Genomic DNA, 20417 nt, shown 5'->3' on the forward strand with positions numbered 1-20417 from the left:
ACCAACTGGCCTTCTGACAAAACTGAGTGGGGAATTTTTTTTTTTTTTTTTTTTTTTTGCTAAAGGTAATATTGATATGAAGTAACAACCAATCCAACCCACACATGCAAAGAAATCAAACCATAGATCTTGTTAGGTTTTGTATTGTTGATTGCCATTTATGCTTAGAAATATCTACTTATATATGCTTAGAGTTTTATAATTAGTTGTAGATTGGTAGGGTTTGGTTGAGTCTGCAAACTTGTGTGCATTAGAGTGCACTCTGGGAGCACGAGAGAGGTCGTACCTTGTCTTATGTGTTACGGTAGATTAACGTAGCTAGTTGTCTGTTCTAGTCTAAGTGCTCTTACATATAGATGAACTGCTGGACTTCCTCACCGTTATCTAGGTGAACCATCTAGGGTGAGGGGGAGACTACCCTCTTCCTGACCAAGGATGTTTGCTTTTGTGCTTTCATGTTATATGACCCTTTGATCAGCAGTACCCCCCCCCCCACACACACACACACAGTATTCTTTGTTCACAGTACACCTATGTAAGATGTTATATGTTAATGACCCTATGCATATTCATGTAACCACAATAAAAGGACGCTATGGAGAACCTGGCTGAGAGTCTGATGGAGGTCAAGTGGTGGAACGACACTTGGCTCCAGGCAGGTCTCCCTCATGCATGAGTAACAAGAACTTTGCCTACTTCGGGTCTTGCTTGCTGTGTAATTATATTGTCCTCAACGTTCCAGCGAATAGGTTCAAGCTACAAACCTATCATTAATTGGTCCTTCGAGAGCCGGAGCCCTGGAGTCGACATTCACCGAGGGGAGAAGAGACACGCTGAAAGACTGACGTCAGCCAGGAAGTTCCTGTAGTAAAGTCCCGAGACGTGAGAATTTGTCATCGGGCCGGTGGATTAGCTGTCTGTTTTCTCTCCTCGATGAGTGACGATCGGCGGGATCCGAGGCTGATATTACACGTTAAGCAACACCAAGTAAGTTCCTAGAGAGCGACTCTATAACCGCAGAACTGGGTTAGTGTCCCGAAAAAGAGGTTTTGGTAAAATCGCCTAAGGGCCCAAGCGTCCGGTGAGTGTCCGGTTTTGAAATCGCCCTGGGTTTGTGTCCCGAGCGTCCCTTTATTGGGTTTTGTCGCACGACTGGGTGAGGGTCCCAGAACTGGGTGAGGGTCCCAGAATTGGGTGAGGGTCCCGAAAGATTGGGTTGGTGTCCCGAGCGGTCCGGTGTGAGTCCGGATTAGGCCTATTTTGTGTTGTTGTTGTTGTTGTGTTTGAGTGTGTTTGTGTGAGTGTGTGTGGAGCAGAACACGTGGTCTGTGACACCGGCTGTTGTTATTATCATGGGTTCCTAAGCAACCAAGAGTGCATCAGAGGGTGACAGATGTTTATGCTGGACTTTGCTCCTGGCAGCACAAAGTCTTTAAAAAAACAGAGCGACGGCTCCTTGGCTGCGCGGGTTCACGCGAGCACGGTCGCGCGGGTTTCACGCGGACCTGAGCCGTGCGGTTAATCGCAGGCTTATAAATGGAAGAGATTCAAATGTTAGAAGTTTTCAGGAAACACACCAGCCTTGAAGAGCGTGTGGAGAAGCAGCCCCACACCAGCAGCACTTAAGAATGCTCTGGTGAATGGCTTTCCCCCACCCCTGCTGACACAAAATGTTATTCTTTAGCTTGCTCTGATCGACAACAGCCTGTGTGCCAGACCATAGATTTAATTGAGGTGGATAATTGTTAAAAGCAATCTGCATTAAGCTTAGGGTTGCTCAAATTCAGTACAATGACATATGAGATGAAGTAAAATAGGCAAATATTTAAACTAATGATGTGCATAGAGGCACTTGATCTGTGTGAAAAGACTGTCTTGTACGTGAAGTGGACCCACAGGTCTGTTCTTTTAACTCTGTAATTCTAGCCACAAGGGCTCGGCAGGGAGTGAGAGTCACAGGCATGGAGCTTACTGCAACAGAAGGAGAGGTGGATTATTGTCAGGCAGAGAATACCGAAAGCAAGATGAGTCGTTACTAGAGATAATGCTTACTTGAAAAGTGAGGAGTAATGTGCTCCAAGGGGGATGCGACCAGGTGAGTATCGAGGTGAGAGGCGAAATGAATGAGCCAAGATGTCCGACATTTTCTTCCTGTTGCAGTGATCTGGCTGAGCAGAAGGGCAGCCAGGTAAGATGTCTGAGCATTTTGTTCTTTCCAGACCACTGAGGAAAGGCATCCCGCAGAGAAATTAAAGAGGTGAGTTTTGGATGCTTCAAAAGGAGACAGGCCTGTAGCAGAGAAGGTGAGAGTTATGTGCATATTCTATCCAGGTGAGCTGTGTAGACCAGAAGGAAGGGTTCTGAGACGTGACACAATAAAGGGCCCTCCCCAGTTCCTGATTCAGTCCTTTTCCTTTCACGTTACCTAAGCTTTGAGCACCTGTGTGAGCTTGTTTATTATGGTACCCTGTTTGGAAATGACGATACAGATTGGGTCTAATGGATCCATGAAGTCTGTATCCTTCTAGTTCGGGTCCTCTTGAAGGTCCAACGCAGTATTTTTGCTGTGCCTTAGGACTGCCCTCCTTTGCAGATCTCAGATGTTGTTCCTGGGACCTGTTAAAGTGACTCACCCACTTTGGAGGTCCTCCGGTTACCTCAGAAACCAGTGTTGCCTTCAAACTCCACATCTTCTTGAGCTTCTCTCTCAGCCCTTGGTATTTCTGGAGCTTCTCACATTTCTTTTTCCTGATGCTGTTATCTGTTAATATAGCTACATCTGTTACTATGGCCAATTTCTTCTGCTTGTCCACCACTACTTTGTCTGGTTGCTTAGCCAACACCAGTTTGTTTGTCTTTATCTGGAAGTCTCACACAATCTTCGCTCAGTCATGCTTGATCACCCTAGGGGACATATCGCATTTTAAACCTGGAACTTCCAGGCCATAGTCGGCATAGATGTTACTGTATATTATGCAGGCCAGCTGGTTATAGTGCTCCATGTATGCCCTGCCTAATATGACCCTGCTGTTATGTGCTGGATTGTCTCAGGGTCATCTTTGCACAGCGTGCACCTTTGGACTTGCTTGGAGCGGTAGAACCAAGCCTATGCTTAGAACTTGTTTCTGTACTACCATTTGTAGTGCCTCTGTGCTGTCTTTCAGTCAGCTTTGTCCAGGCACTGGTAGGATTTTTCTGCCACTTCTTTTAACAGCTGGTGGTACATGCTATGCAGGGGTCTGTCCTTCCATTATAGTTCCTACCTCTTGTGCCTCTTCTTTCTCTGCTTTCTGGCGCCTGAGATAATCACTAAGCAAAGTATCAGTTGTGGTCACCTCCCTGATTTATTTATGGATTTCTTTGTTTCATTGTAGGTAATGGTTCTGACACTCACTCTTACTACTCCTTGGGCACCTTCCATCTGCTTAACCTACCCTACAGCCTTAGGATAATGAACTTGGGATGAATCCCTCCATGCATGGTGAGGTGGTTCCTTGTTAGTGGCTTCTATTCAATTCAATTCAATTCAATTCAATTTTATTTATATAGCGCCAAATCACAACAAAAGTCGCCTCAAGGCACTTCATAGATACAGAGAAAAACTCAACAATCATATGACCCCCTATGAGCAAGCACTTTGGCAACAGTGGGAAGGAAAAACTCCCTTTTAACAGGAAGAAACCTCCGGTAGAACCAGGCTCAGGGAGGGGTGGCCATCTGCTGCGACCAGTTGGGGTGAGAGAAGGAAGACAGGATAAAAGACATGCTGTGGAAGAAAGACAGGTTAATAACAGATATGATTCAATGCAGAGAGGTCTATTAATACATAGTGAGTGAGAAAGGTGACTGGAAAGGAAAAACTCAATGCATCATGGGAATCCCCCGGCAGCCTATGTCTATTGCAGCATAACTAAGGGAAGATTCAGGGTCACCTGGTCCAGCCCTAACTATATGCTTTAGCAAAAAGGAAAGTTTTAAGCCTAATCTTAAAAGTAGAGATAGTGTCTGTCTCCCGAATCCAAACTGGAAGCTGGTTCCACAGAAGAGGGGCCTGAAAACTGAAGGCTCTCCCTCCCATTCTACTTTTAAATACTCTAGGAACAACAAGTAGGCCTGCAGAGCGAGAGCGAAGTGCTCTAATAGGGTTATATGGTACTACAAGGTCATTAAGATAAGATGGGGCCTGATTATTTAAGACCTTGTATGTGAGGAGCAGGATTTTGAATTCAATTCTGGATTTAACAGGAAGCCAATGAAGGGAAGCCAAAACAGGAGAAATATGCTCTCTCTTTCTAGTCCCTGTCAGTACTCTTGCTGCAGCATTTTGGATTAGCTGAAGGCTTTTCAGTGAGTTTTTTTGGACATTCTGATAATAATGAATTACAGTAGTCCAGCCTTGAAGTAATAAATGGATGAACTAGTTTTTCAGCGTCACTCTGAGACAGGATATTTCTAATTTTAGAGATGTTGCGCAAATGGAAGAACGCAGTCTTACATATTTGTTTAATATGTGCGTTGAAGGACATATCCTGGTCAAAAATGACTCCAAGGTTCCTCACAGCGTTACTGGAGGCCAAGGTAATGCCATCCAGAGTAAGAATCTGGTTAGATACCATATTTCTAAGCTTTTCAGGGCCGAGTACAATAACCTCAGTTTTATCTGAATTAAGAAGCAGAAAGTTAGCGGCCATCCAGGTCTTTATGTCTTTAAGACATTCCTGCAGTTTAACTAATTGGTGTGTGTTATCTGGCTTCATGGACAGATAGAGCTGGGTGTCATCTGCATAGCAGTGAAAATGTATGCTATGTCTTCTAATGATGCTGCCTAAGGGAAGCATGTATAATGTAAACAGAATTGGTCCTAGCACTGAACCCTGTGGAACTCCATAATTAACCTCAGTGTGTGAAGAGGACTCTCCATTTACATGCACAAATTGGAGTCTATTAGATAGATATGATACAAACCACTGCAGTGCAGTACCTGTAATACCTACAACATGTTCTAATCGCTCTAATAGGATATTATGGTCAACAGTATCGAATGCTGCACTAAGGTCTAGCAGGACAAGCACAGAGATGAGTCCATTGTCAGAGGCCATAAGAAGATCATTTGTAACCTTCACTAAAGCTGTTTCTGTGCTGTGCTGAGCTCTGAAACCTGACTGAAACTCTTCAAATAAACCATTCCTCTGCAGATGATCAGTTAGCTGTTTGACAACTACTCTTTCAAGGATTTTTGATATGAAAGGAAGGTTGGAGATTGGCCTATAATTAGCTAAGACTGCTGGGTCTAGAGATGGCTTTTTGAATAAAGGTTTAACTACAGCTAGCTTGAAGGCCTGTGGTACATAGCCGATCATTAGAGATAGGTTGATCATATTTAAGATCGAAGAATTAATTAATGGCAGGACTTCTTTGAGCAGTTTTGTAGGAATGGGGTCTAAAAGACACGTTGATGGTTTGGAGGAAGTAATTATTGAAGTTAACTCAGAAAGATCAATTAGAGAAAAAGAGTCTAACTTAACATCAATGGTACTAAGTGTAGCTGTAGATAATATTACATCTGTGGGATGATTATTGGTAATTTTTTCTCTAATGATAAAAATTTTATTTGTGAAGAAGTTCATGAAGTCAATACTAGTTAACGTTAAAGAGATTGTTGGCTCAAAAGAGCTCTGACTTTTTGTCAGCCTGGCTACAGTGCTGAAGAGAAACCTGGGGTTGTTCTTATTTTCTTCAATCAGTGATGAATAGTAAGATGTTCTGGCTTTGCGGAGGGCTTTCTTATAAAGCAGCAAACTATTTCTCCAGGCAAAATGATGATCCTCTAAATTTGTGACACGCCATTTCCTCTCCAGATTATGAGTCATCTGCTTTAGGGTACGTGTTTCAGAATTATACCACGGAGTCAGGTACTTCTGATTAGAGACCTTAGTTTTCACAGGAGCTACAGTATCCAGAGTCGTACGTAGTGAGGAGGTGAAATTATTAACAAGATAATCGACCTCTGTTGGGGTAGCGTTCAGATAGCTGCTCTGCTCTATGTTGGTACAGGGCATTGAAGATGATAACAGTGGGTGGATTATATTCTTAAACTTAGTTACAGCGCTTTCAGAAAGACATCTACTGTGAAAAAGTCTACTCTCCACCGCTGTGTAATCAATTATTGTAAATGCAAATGTTATCAGGAAATGATCAGACAGGAGAGGGTTTTCAGGAAACACTGTTAAATGTTCAGTTTCTATGCCATATGTTAAAACAAGATCTAGAGTGTGATTAAAGTGGTGGGTGGGTTCTTTTATTTTCTTTATTTTGAGAGAAACCAATTGAGTCTAATAACAGATTAAATGCCATGTTGAGGCTGTCATTTTTAGCATCTACATGGATGTTAAAATCACCCACAATAATTATTTTATCTGAGCTCAGAACTAAATTAGATATAAAGTCTGAGAAATCAGACAGAAACTCTGTGTAAGGCCCAGGTGGACGATAGATGATAACAAGTAAGACTGGTTTCTGAGTTTCACAGCTGGGGTGGACAATGTTAAGCATCAGGCTTTCAAATGAATTAAAAGTCTGTCTTGGTCTTTCATTAATTAATAGGCTGGTGTGAAAAATTGCTGCCACACCGCCCCCTCGGCCTGTGCTTCGAGATTTCTGGTAGTTAGAATGACTCGGGGGTGTTGATTCATTTAAACTAACATAATCATCCTGCTGCAACCAGGTTTCTGTAAGGCAGAGTAAATCAATTTGTTGATCAATTATTAAGTCATGTACTAACAGAGACTTGGAGGAGAGAGACCTAATATTTAATAATCCACATTTCACTGTTTTACTCTTTGGTTCAGATGTGGATACTGCATTGTTCTTTCTTTGTAATTGTTTATGTTTAAGTTGTTTGTTGCTGGTTTTTAGTTTGTTTTTTGTCTTTTTGGAAGCTGACACAGTCTCTATGGAGATGGGTTTTTGGTGGGGTAGCAGGAGGAGAGAAGCTGCAGAGAGGCGTGTAAGACTGCAACTCTGCTTCCTGGTCCCAACTCTGGATAGTCATATTTTGGGGGGTTTAATAAATTTGTCCATATTTCTAGAAATGAGAGCTGCTCCATCCAAAGTGGGATGGATGCCGTCTCTCCTAACAAGACCAGGTTTCCTCCAGAAGGTTTGCCAATTATCTATGAAGCCCACATCGTTTCTGGGACACCACTCAGACAGCCAGCAATTTAAGGAGAACATGCGGCTAAACATGTCACTCCTGGTCTGATTGGGGAGGGGACCAGAGAAAACTACAGAGTCCAACATTGTTTTGGCAAAGTTGCACACCGATTCAATATTGATTTTAGTGACCTCCGATTGGCGTAACCGGGTCTCCTTACTGCCGACGTGAATTATGATTTTACTGAATTTACGTTTACCCTTAGCCAGCAGTTTTAAATTTCCTTCAATGTTGCCTGCTCTGGCCCCTGGAAGACAATTGACTATGGTTGCCGGTGTCTCTAGCTTCACATGTCTGAGAACAGAATCACCAATTACCAGAGTTTGACCCCCGGCGGGTGTGTCGCCGAGTGGGGAAAAACGGTTAGACACATAAACGGGTTGGTGGTGTACCTGGGGCTTCTGTTTAGGACTATGCTTCCTCCTCACCGTCACCCAGCCGCCCTCTTTCCCCAGCTGCTTGGGGTCTGCCGGGGAACAGCTAGCGTGGCCTACGCTATCTTCGGCTGCACCAGCTACAGGGGCCTGGCTAGCTATGGGTGAATGAAGGGTGCGAAGCCGAGTCTCCAATTCAGTAATCCTGGCCTCCAGAGCTGCAAATATGCTACATTTGTTACAGATATCATTACTGCTAAAGGAGACCGAGGAGTAACTAAACATCTGACACAATGAGCAAGAAAGTGCAGGAGGGACAGGTGAAGTAGCCATGGTGCTAACGAGTCGGCTACGAGCTAAGCTAAGCTAGCGAAACAGTACAGAGACAGTGAGTGAATACTTTGGCTATAAATTAGGTAGTGAGTACACAGAAAGTGTGCTTCGGATGAAGCACGTGAAGATTATACTATGAAAAAGAATGTATTTAAAAGTTGTTAATTAAATTGCTAAGCAAATAAGCTACTCAGAAACACCACTGTGTTTGAGCAGGAACAGGAAGTGATACTCTACCGCAGAGCGAGCGAACACCAAGTGACAGCGCCACCAAGAGTCAGCAGTCAGTTTTTTGTCACAAATACAAAAACAACAATAAAGAAAAACAACTGTCTAACAGACAGCATATCCAAATTCAAGGCAACACATAACAATAATCATTCAATTGCACTTTGTTTCAAAGTAAGCCTGAGAAAAAGAGAGCTGATTATTAGCTCATCAAAACACAAAACATAATCACCTGACAGCTTTTCTCTAAGTGCACTGTTACAATTTTAAAGGGCCCAATTCTAGACATGTCCACGTTTAATAAAACTCTCGCTATTAAAATAAGAAAACAACCCAAACCTAACTGACAGAATCCACCCATCACTGAAACAACAACCCCAAAGATTTTAAACACAGAAAAATTTGGCTTATTAATCTATCGATATGTTATGGAGATTAGAACTTCAGGGCCACAAAAGTTTTGCCCTACTCTTGGTTTAATTAATACTTACTTAGTCTGAAATCAGATTTAAAATCACTCCCTCTGTTCATTTTCCCCACATCATATCTCAGTGGTTGGCCTCAGATTCCACAGCGTCCTGAGAGTCCGAGGTCAACTGATATAATTTCACCTGCTAAATACACAGAAAATCTTGTTAAAAGCCACTCAGTTTGCACACAGTAATGTTCCCCTTTAAGCACTTTAACATACCTAGATTTAGCATAACATATAAACGCGTTATAACAATGTGTCATCACTAAATTATAAATTTCTTGTCCAAATCTGCACTTCTGAACAGACCTGACCACCTTATTTAATTATCCTGTTATTTTACCATTATATATTTCACCAAGTCATTTTTCTCAGTCTCTGCTATTTCCTCCATTGAAAGCCTCAGTCACACAGCCACACAGGAAGCTTCTTTGTCACCATTCATTCCAGCTAATTTGCATACTGAGTCATATCTCAAGAAGTTACCGTGACAAGAGAAACACCTATTTAAATCTTACCACATTATTAAAATTTTTAATTTTCTTCCTAGAGTAATCACTTGTTTTGCTCAATCGACACAAGAGCACTTCCAATTCACTATTTCAAAAACTACTTTAAGCCTTTAATCACTTTTTCATTTTCACCAAAGTCACTTTCAAGATGGCGGCGCGTGAACAACGCGAGGCTCAGTGTCTCTCCAGAATCTGCTATTTAGCGGTTTTTTATCTACTTTTAACCGGATTATTTGTCCAGAATTGCTGTGCGTTGCTGACCTACAGCAGACAAGAGCTTCTAGACATCTGGACTCACAACTCCAACAGTTTTATCGCCGATCTCCGACTCATCCCAGAGATCTCCAGAACACCGGAGGCTGCCCACTCTCCCCGGCCGGGCGGAAGTGCACGCAGACGGCGCCGAGATCGTAAACAAAGGCGAGGTAGGCGCGGAGGGCTACGGGCTAAGCTAAAGCTAACACTACACCGGCTGCCTTTACCCAGTATTTTTCTCGCCAATGTCCGTTCTCTGGCAAACAAAATGGATGAGATACGGCTCTCCATCACTAACAACAGACGGATTATGGACTCAAATGAACTTTTTTTTCACCGAAACATGGCTGAACAACAGCTGCCCGGACAATGCTATCGAGTTAGCAGGACGCCACACACACCGAGCCGACAGGCTAGCAGATGACTCCGGCAAGACCAGAGGTGGAGGTTTGTGCATTTATATTAACAATGCTTGGTGCATGAACTCCACTACTACTGAGAGTCACTGCTCACCTAATGCGGAGTTTTTAATGGTCAAATGCAGACCTTATTATCTCCCCAGAGAACTCACTTCGATCATACTCACTGCCGTGTATATACCCCCCGACGCTAATGCTAGGTTGGCCATGAAAGAACTTTCTGCAGCCATTAACAAACACCAGAATAAACACCCCGATGCTGCTTTTATTGTTGCTGGCGACTTCAACCACACCAACTTAAAGACAGTCCTCCCCAGATTCCACCAACATGTCTCCTGCCACACCAGAGGAGACAAGACTTTAGACCATGTGTATTCCAACCTGGCTGAAGCCTACAAAGCCACACCCCTCCCCCACATTGGACAATCGGACCATCTCTCCCTGTTCCTCACACCTAGGTATTCACCACTCATCCAACGTGTGAAACCTGCTGTGAGGACAATTAAAGTGTGGCCAGAGGGGACAGACGCAGTGCTCCAGGACAGATTTAAAAACACAGACTGGAATATGTTCACCCACACAGACCTGGACCAGTACGCCTCATCTGTACTGGATTACATCTCCGAAACCACAGACAGTGTCACCACCCAGAAACGGATCACCATGTACCCCAACCAGAAACCTTGGATGAACCGGGATGTTCGTCTCCTCCTGAAGGCCCGCAACACTGCCTTTAGGTCAGGAGATGCACACGCCTACAGTACAGCCAGGGCTAATCTAAAGAAGGGCATCAAAAAAGCCAAACACCATTACAAAAAGAAGGTAGAAGAACACTTCTCCAACTCCAACCCCCGACGCATGTGGCAAGGACTCCAGACCATTACAGACTACAGGACCACCAAACCCTCCCCCGCATCCTCTGATGTCTCCTTCCTCAACGAGCTCAACAACTTTTATGCTCGTTTTGAGCGAGGGAACCCCACAACCACAACCAAAGCAGACGTGACGCCAGACCACCAACCTCTGACTCTCTCCCCCACCGATGTAGGAGCGGTGCTGAGCAGGATCAATGTCCACAAGGCTGCAGGCCCTGATGGCATCTCCGGGCGTGTTCTCAGAGCGTGTTCTGGGGAGCTTGCAGGAGTGCTCACAGACATATTCAACCTGTCCTTGGCCCACGCTGTGGTACCGGCCTGCTTCAAATCCACCTCCATCGTCCCGATACCCAAAAACTCCAACCCATCTTGCCTCAATGATTACCGCCCAGTAGCACTCACCCCCATCATCACTAAGTGCTTAGAGCAGCTGGTCCTAGCACACTTCAAATCCTGTCTCCCCCCCACCCTGGACCCCCACCAATTCGCATACCGCCAGAACAGGAGCACAGAGGATGCAGTCTCCATCGCACTGCACTCTGTCCTCTCACACCTGGACAACAACAACACCTACGCCAGAATGCTGTTTATAGACTTCAGTTCAGCATTCAATACAATCCACCCCTCACAACTCATCAGGAAACTGACAGACCTGGGCATCAGTTCCCTCATCTGCAAATGGTTACTGGACTTCCTGACCAACCGCCCCCAACATGTCCGGCTGGATAACCACTGCTCATCTACAATCACGATGAACACCGGTGTACCACAAGGCTGTGTGATGAGCCCTTTCCTCTACTCCCTCTTCACCCACGACTGCAGACCTGCTGATGGTTCCAACACCATCATTAAGTTTGCAGATGACACCACGGTGATTGGCCTCATCAGTGACAACGATGAGGCCGCCTACAGGGAGGAGGTGGATCGTCTGGCTGAGTGGTGCGACAGAAACAACCTGCTGCTTAACACCGAGAAGACCAAAGAGCTCATCGTGGACTACAGGAGGAATGCTGACCCACATCCACCCATCCACATTAAGGGGACGGCTGTGGAGCGTGTGAGCAGCTTCAAGTTCCTGGGAGTCCACATCTCCGAGGATCTCACCTGGACGACCAACTGCTCCAAGCTGGTCAAGAAGGCTCACCAGCGCCTCTTCTTCTTAAGGACTCTGAGGAAGAACCACCTGTCCTCAGACATCCTGGTGAACTTCTATCGTTGCACCATCGAGAGCATCCTGACCAACTGTATAACAGTCTGGTATGGGAACTGCTCTGCCTCGGACCGGAAGGCGTTGCAGAGGGTCGTGAAAACTGCCCAGCGCATCGCCGGAGCACCACTTCCTGCCATAAAAGACATCTACAGGAAGCGGTGTCTGAAAAGGGCTGGGAAAATCATCAAAGACCCCAGTCACCCATCACATGGACTCTTCACCCTCCTGCCCTCTGGGAGGCGCCACAGGAGCCTCCGGACTAAGACCACCAGGTACCGGAACAGCTTCTTCCCCACAGCTGTCAGACTCCTGAACTCTGCCTCCTGACATCTGACCCACGTTAAACTCATGGACTGAACATACACACACCCACAATGGACAACTGTACCCTCAAACACACAATAATAACATGGACTGAACCACCACTCACAACCACTAGCACTTTATATAGCCTCTGTAGAAACTATCTACACCCTCACTTATCTTAACTGCACTACTGTATAGCTCTGTGTAAATAATCATTCTGTACATTCGATAATCTTTAATCCTACAACTGTTTACAACTTGCATAGTTCCCATTTCTGTATAGCTGTATATCTCAGATTCTGTAAAGTTATTTATTTCATATTCTGTATAGTTTTTCATATTTATATCCTGTTCATAGCCTGTACATAGCTTGTACTCACTACAGCCTGTACATACTTATAGTTATAGTGTAGCGAACCCCCCCGAATGAAGGATGACACTTTACTGATGACGTTTTGAAGGTTTAATGGCAGTAAACCATCAATCTCACCGTAAGAGCTGAGGATGTATACATAGAAACAGCGTGTAAGCAAAATAATCCACACTCTTACAATCGTAAACCTTATAACATGAAGTTCGTTTCAACGTAACATTTGACAAATGTAGCGACTGTCACAAAAACATCTAAACGTCTCCTTATTTACATCATAACCATACCTTGTGCCTCTATCAAGGGGGCTGCTAATGACAAAAGAAATCACCATAGGCTCCGTTAAGCCATCACTTTTCTAAACTCCCGCGACTGCTGCTGAAAACTGCGCCAAAAACAGTTTTTCAGGAAATCGTCCCATCAAAATAAAAGCTTCTACACACGGACAGGAAGTTGGTAGTAGAAAACAGGAATGAGTGCCAAAATAAGGTGCAAGGAAAGGCATTCAGGGTTATTTACACTCCCACCAAAATTACGAATAATTGGTTTACATAAGAACCAAAATGAATAATTTTCCCAAACAAAATAACCCATGTAGGAGTTACCTTAGGAACTTTCTAACAACAATACAAGTTTTTGTACTGGACGCTCAACAACTGATAGTTTAGTAGAGCGTTGACCTTTATTATTGAGTCTCTTTTCTCCAAGTGAGATCTTTACCCTTCGCACAAGTCCATCTTTTCCACTGACAGTCTCTACAACTCTTGCAAGTCTCCATTCCCCTCTGGGTGCCAGTTCATCCATTTCCAACACAACATCACCTACTTTTAGATTCCTCTTTGGTGAGTGCCACTTTTGCCTTGAAATGATGTTGTGAATGTATTCTCGTCTCCAGCGGCTCCAGAACTGCTCTGCAAGGAACTGCACGCGGCGCCACCTCTTCTTGCTGTACAGGTCCTCATTTGAAAAGGCACCAGGTGGGGGCAACGGTGCATTGGATTTCATGTGCAGCAGATGATTGGGCGTGAGCGGTTCTAGGCTGTTGGGGCTGTTCAAGTTATCTATAGTCAGAGGTCTGCTATTGACTATAGCCATGGCTTCATAGAATAACGTCCGTAATGAAGCATCATTGAGTCTGTCATGAGCCAGTGACAGAGTGGTATTCAGCACACTTCTGACAGTCTTTATCTGACGTTCCCACACTCCCCCTGTATGACTAGCATGGGGTGCGTTCATCACAAAGTCACATTGTTTTTCAGTCAAGTATGTATTTAGTCTCTGAGTGTCTAGCTCATTTAAAGCTGCTTTAAACTCATTCTGAGCACCAACAAAGTTCGTTCCCTGGTCACATTGGATGTGTCGAACTGCACCTCTGATTGAAATGAAACATCTTAATGCATTAATAAATGCATCAGTAGACAAGTCCTCTAAGAACTCGATGTGAATGGCACGAGAACAAAAGCAAGTAAATAAGAGTCCATACCGTTTGTGTTGTTTTCTTCCCTCTGTTGTCACAAATGGACCAAAACAGTCCATGCCGCAGTGTGTGAAGGGAGGAGAGGGCTCTAAGCGATGTGGAGGTAGGTCACTCATCCTCTGACCCTCTGGAGCTTTGCGGAGTCTGCGGCAGATCACACATTGTCGGATGAATGAGGCAACTGTTTTACTCATTCCAGGAATCCAGTAGCCACTGGATCTGATTTCATTTATGGTGAATCCCTTTCCTTGGTGTTTTACTTTGTTATGAAAGTGAGATATTATGAGTTTGGCTGCACAATGTTCTTTTGGGATCACGATCGGGTGTTTGAAGGTGTCACTCGTTGCATGCTGGAGTCTCCCTCCCACCTTGAGGAGACCATCTGTATCCATGAAAATGTCCAGTTTAAACAGTTTGTTATGATGTGGCAGCTGTTCTCCTTTCTTCAGCTGTTTTATTTCCTGTTCATACGCTTGACTTTGTACATGTCGAATGATCACAAGTTCAGCATTTTTCTGCTCACTCACTGTAGCTGATGCATTTGACTTGATGTGTCTAGCCCTTCTTATGAGACGTGCTACAGCCTTAATTGCTTTGGACCAGGAGGAGAACTTACTTAGACATTCAGCAAGACTTACAGTGCCTGTGACTTTGGTTAACATTGTCTGTACTTTTCTGACTTCTGGATCTCCTATGGTCAGATCCAGCTCGACAGGTTGTACTGTGGGCAGTTCATTTTTCCACAAAAAGGAGGGGCCAGTGAACCAGATAGACTTATTTAACTCATTGACAGTTACACCTCTCGAAGCACCGTCAGCTGGATTCAGTTCTGATGGCACGTAAAACCACTGCTGAGGGCTTGTACTTTCCCTGATCCTCTGAACCCTGTTAGCTACAAAGGTGTGGAAACGACGTGCATCATTGTTTATGTAGCCCAGCACCACCTTTGAATCAGTCCAGAAGTACTCCTTTGCACCATAACACAGTTCTTCCCGTAACATGTTGCTGACTGAGACTGAAACTACAGCTGCTGTTAGTTCAAGTCTGGGGATTGTGGTCAGTTTAGTTGGAGAAACTCGAGCCTTTGCTATTACCAGAGAGCAGTGAACTTCACCTTTAGCGTTCTTTGCCCTCAGATAGCTACATTGTCCATAACCACTTGAGCTTGCATCTGAAAAGTGGTGCAACTCTATTTCTTTAGTTTCACCAAAGTTAGCAGGCAGGTAACAGCGAGGTATGTTTAGCTTGTCTAGATTTACAAAGTCACTTTGCCAACTCACCCACCTTGGCTTGAGTGCATTAGGTATGGGGTCGTCCCACCCGACACCATGCTGACACATTTCTTGCAAGATTTTCTTTCCATTCAGCACATATGGCGCTAAAAATCCAAGTGGGTCGTAGATTGACGCGACAGTGGATAGAATACCTCTGCGTGTGGCTGGTTGGACTTTCAGTGTGTTGTCAAATTTGAAACAGTCCTTTTCAATGCTCCACTGGATGCCTAGTGCTCTTTCTTGTGGCATGTCTTTGAATGTCAAGTCTCTTATGTTAATGTTTACAGCGCACTCTGATGCAGGTATACTTTGCAAAACAGTGTGATTGTTAGAAACAAACTTGTGGAGACGCAGGTTACCTTTGCGGCAGATTTCTCTGGCTTCTTGTGCCAACTGCATTGCTTCTTTCACTGTGTTTGTGCTCGTAACTCCATCATCGACATAAAAGTCTTTCTCAATGAACTGTGAACCTGCTGAGTGCGAGTGGCAGTGCTCTTTGGCTAAGTACTTCAGTCCATAATTTGCACAGCCTGGAGATGATGCCGCACCAAAAAGGTGTACCTTCATTCTGTATGTTTGAGGTTGTGTGCTTGTATCACCGTTTTTCCACCAGAGGAAACGTAGATAGTCCCGGTCCCTCTCACTGACATGGAACTGGTGGAACATCTTCTCTATATCGCACATTAAGGCAATAGGATGTTGCCGGAATCTCAAGAGAATGCCAGTCAGATTGTTTATTAAGTCTGGCCCTTGGAGGAGATGACCATTGAGACTTGTTCCATTGTGTTTGGCTGAACAGTCAAATACGACACGCAGTTTTGTGGGCTTTTTGGGGTGGTAAATCCCATGATGGGGGATGTACCATTGTTCACCTTGTGTTCCTTCGTTGTGTACTTCTTCCACGTCTCCTCTTTCAATTATGTCATTCATGTATGCAACATAATCATTTTTGTAGTTCTCATCCTTGTTCAACCTTCTCCTTAAGTGTTCCAGTCTGATCTCTGCAAGCCTTTTGTTGTCTGGTAAGTTTGGCCTTTGCTTGAATGGAAGAGGCATCTCACAGTGTCCTTGTTCATTTTTCTTTATCCCTTCCTTAAGTTTTTCCAGAAAAACGAGATCCTCTTGTGAGACCGTTTTGTCACATGCCTTTGTGTCCTTGAAATCTGATTCAAGAACATTGATCATGTCCATTGGTGTTACAGCAGGCATTTCCTTTACCATGACCCTATGGCACAGACTTGTTTCAGTTTCATTTGACTCTGATGAGCCACCAACAATGCTCCACCCTAGGTCTGTCTGTATGGCAAATGGCTCATTGTCTTTTCCGAGTAGAACCTGTTTTGGAGCTAGAGTTCTGGGACAGTTAAATCCAATGAGTAGTCCAACATCACAACTCAGGAGAGGGGGTATCTGATCAGTGATCTCTGACAGATGGGGCCATTGCCTTGCAGTTTCATTTGTGGGTATGTTGTCATAGTTAAATGGGATGTAGTCCTTTGTGTAGGAGGGTGGAAGGTCAATGTGAACATCTGAATTATAACCTCTCACACGTAACCCTGCTACTCTCTGACTTTTGACTGTCATGTGAACTCCCAGCATCGTGGTTAGTTTTAGCTTAACTGGATGGGATGCTGCTTGTAACTGGTTAGTTACCTCCTCACTGACAAATGTGTTGTCACTTTGTGTGTCTAATAAAGCGTACACAAGCTGCTCTTTAGATGGACTCTGGGTAGTGGAAACCCACACAGGAACAATCATGGAGGTACTACTTGATTGACCCACCTTAGTAACATTCAGAGCTGTGGCTGCCATGGTGTCATTTTCTGTGGTTGAAGCGACGTTTGTAGAGCTCTGAGGCCTTTCATTTGCCATGTGACTCTCATTGTGCAAACAGGTGGGGTGTCGTCCTTTGCAAGTGTCACATTTGTGGCGATGACGACAGTCTCTGGCATTGTGGCCCACCTTTAAGCACCCGTAGCACAGTTTATTTTCCTTCACAAATGTCCGTTTGTGGTCTAGTGACTTCTCTGAGAAGCTTGGGCACTTTGACAACTGATGACTTTCATCTTTGCAGAACATGCAGGCCACCTTTAACCTTGTGTCATTTGACTTAGTTTTTTCTCCTTGTACTGTGGCTTGTGTAGTGAAGACTTGAGTCACAGATCTGTTTGGTTTGGTCTCCCTTACGTATCTTTTCTCCAAGGATGAGCTGCATGAATAGAGTGCATATGAAGAAGTCACAGGATTACATGCAATTTCTGCCTCGAGTGCTACAAACTCTGCAAAATCCTTGAAAGAGGGAAAATCTTTGCCTTTCATGAGAGCAACTGTGACTTGACGGTTCCAACGCGTTGCAAGCCATTCTGGAATCTTTTGCAATAACTTTTGGTTTTCCTCACAGTCACTTAGTATCTCTAAGCCCTTTACATGTGGTGTTGCTTGCAGACAGGTTGTGAGAAAATCAGAGAAGGCCCGTAGACCTTCTGCATCTTTTGAGTGGATTTTAGGCCACTTTGACAGTTTGTCTCTGAATGCCTTTTGAACAACAAATGGCTGACCGTAGCGTTGGTCAAGTCTTTTCCATGCGTCTTTGTATGCCTCTTCATCACTGCGGTAGAACATGCCCTCAAGACACTTAAGAGCAGGACCAGTGATATACCTTTTTAACAAATGCAGTTTTTCAGCTGGAGATATACCTTTGTGGCCCACCAGTGAGATGAAGGAAGCCTTCCATTCGATGTAGGTGATGGGATCTCCGCTGAACACGACAGGCACTGGCACTGGAATTCTGCTTACTGCTATGCTGTCTTGAATAGCTTTAGCCAGCTGCAATACATCTGTGGGAGGCGATGGAGTGACAATTTGTGAGTGCAGATGTTGTAGAGGATTATTGACAGGGATGGATGCATATTGTTCCACATGTGGGTGATATGAACCTGTAGAGAGCTCTGAGGCTGGTTGTGCAAAGCTTTGGTTGATAACAGACATCCCATTGCTCTGTAACATTAACTGACTGTCCATATCAACTTTAAACTCCTTGTCATAAATCTCTAATTTTGCACGTGCTGCTTGCCTTTCCTTTTCTGCTTGTAAACGCTCTAGTTCAGACCTTTGTGCATCCAATTCCCTCCTGTGTTTCTCTTCCATTTCTCTTATTTTTTGTTTTTGTTTTATTTCTTCTTGTGTGATTTTATACTGAGCTTCTTTTGCAGCTAATTCTGCAACAGCATCGATTCTTTTGGCTGCAATGCTTACTTCAGATTGGTAACTTGACTGTGATGCAGTACCAAATATGGACTTAGCATGTTCATAAGCTAAGAGCTGATGGAGGCGCTGCCTTTCTCTATCTGCATCATACTCATCTATAGCTGCTAAACGCTCAGATATGATTTTCATAATGTCCTTTGTCACTGATTCACAAGAGTCCATTTTGCGCCTTATGACATGGGATGGTTCATTACGCTCTCTATATTCACTGTATGCTCTTGTCATATCATTTACTGTCCTTTCAATATCATCAGCCATTTCTGCTAACCGTGAATCTGATAAATCATTTTTCAGGTCTTCTCTGTATACTCTGACCTGGCCTTTCCAATGTTCATAAATGGTTAGCAGTTTCTTCTCTCTTTTATTCTGTTCATCCCTTTGATATAAGAGCATTTTCTCCGTGGGCACACTGGGCCGTTCTGATCGCCTTGGGAACGTTTCATTAGCAGTTTCATCAGCTTCGCATGTTAATTCCTTTCGTTGTTCCTTTTCGTTCAACTGACCTCCTTCTATATTTTCCATTTTGAGAGCAATTGCTTGTTACCGGACCGCTGCTGTAGCTTGCTGCTCCGTGCCGTGCCGTGCCGTTCCGATCGCAGGAAGCTCTCTCTCTCGCTGCTCCCGGAGGCAAGCTCTTACTGCTCCCGGAGGTAAGCTCTTACTGCTCCCGGAGGTAAGCTCTTACTGTAGCGAACCCCCCCGAATGAAGGATGACACTTTACTGATGACGTTTTGAAGGTTTAATGGCAGTAAACCATCAATCTCACCGTAAGAGCTGAGGATGTATACATAGAAACAGCGTGTAAGCAAAATAATCCACACTCTTACAATCGTAAACCTTATAACATGAAGTTCGTTTCAACGTAACATTTGACAAATGTAGCGACTGTCACAAAAACATCTAAACGTCTCCTTATTTACATCATAACCATACCTTGTGCCTCTATCAAGGGGGCTGCTAATGACAAAAGAAATCACCATAGGCTCCATTAAGCCATCACTTTTCTAAACTCCCGCGACTGCTGCTGAAAACTGCGCCAAAAACAGTTTTACAGGAAATCGTCCCATCAAAATAAAAGCTTCTACACACGGACAGGAAGTTGGTAGTAGAAAACAGGAATGAGTGCCAAAATAAGGTGCAAGGAAAGGCATTCAGGGTTATTTACATATAGAATATTCACAACATACTTCATACCGTGTACATTATAACATACCATAATAGACCCATTTCTGTAATATACTCACATATCTATATTATTGCTAATATATACTGTAATATATCTATATCACTAAAGCACTTCTGGATGGATGCAAACTGCATTTCGTTGCCCTGTACCTGTGCATGTGCAATGACAATAAAGTTGAATTCTATTCTATTCTATTCTATTCTATTCTATTTATTGTCATGGAACTTCCCTGAGTTATTCTTCAACTTCAAGGTTTAAGTGTGTTAAATTCACACTATGTTAACACTGATAAACACTGATAACACTGACTCACATGCTCAAGATGCTGTCTAATCTTCATGAGCTCTCTTGTATTTATAAGGTTAATGCATTTTCTGTTTGTGTGTGTGATTTTGTATATGTTTCTTTTTCCAGTGTTTCAGACTCCTTCACAATTTTCCCACTTAAGCAGTCAGTTTTCTCTTTTCCAAGTTTGCTAACCCAAATGTTGATTTCCCACATTAAGTAACAGCATTCCTTGTGTTCAGCCAGGAGTTAGAGCTCACTTGTCAGGTTTAGTGACGCACGGCGCTGTAAACAATTCAACCAGAAACTTGGCCTGAACGTTTCCAGGGATGTTAACCTATAACTTTCTTCCGACCACTG

At 43.9% G+C, this 20417-nt stretch overlaps 1 protein-coding gene across 2 annotated transcripts; it reads right to left on the reverse strand.

Moving 5' to 3' along the window:
- Window positions 1-13078: 13078 nt before the first annotated feature.
- Window positions 13079-19756, reverse strand: LOC120744261. Of its 2 annotated transcripts, XM_040048535.1 has the most exons (3): window positions 19520-19756; window positions 19248-19360; window positions 13079-19203 (listed from the first exon to the last, which is right to left on the reverse strand). In XM_040048535.1, exon 3 carries the CDS (start codon window positions 19105-19107, stop codon window positions 13174-13176), a length of 5934 nt encoding a protein of 1977 aa, XP_039904469.1. In that variant the 5' UTR covers window positions 19108-19203; window positions 19248-19360; window positions 19520-19756; the 3' UTR covers window positions 13079-13173. The 2 variants fall into 2 exon arrangements, with proteins under 2 accessions (XP_039904469.1, XP_039904470.1); XM_040048536.1 differs by having other exon boundaries at window positions 13079-19360.
- Window positions 19757-20417: the final 661 nt, after the last annotated feature.

The sequence above is a fragment of the Simochromis diagramma genome, unplaced genomic scaffold (genome assembly GCF_900408965.1).
Source record: "Simochromis diagramma unplaced genomic scaffold, fSimDia1.1 OVJJ01000557.1, whole genome shotgun sequence".
NCBI lineage: Eukaryota > Metazoa > Chordata > Actinopteri > Cichliformes > Cichlidae > Simochromis > Simochromis diagramma.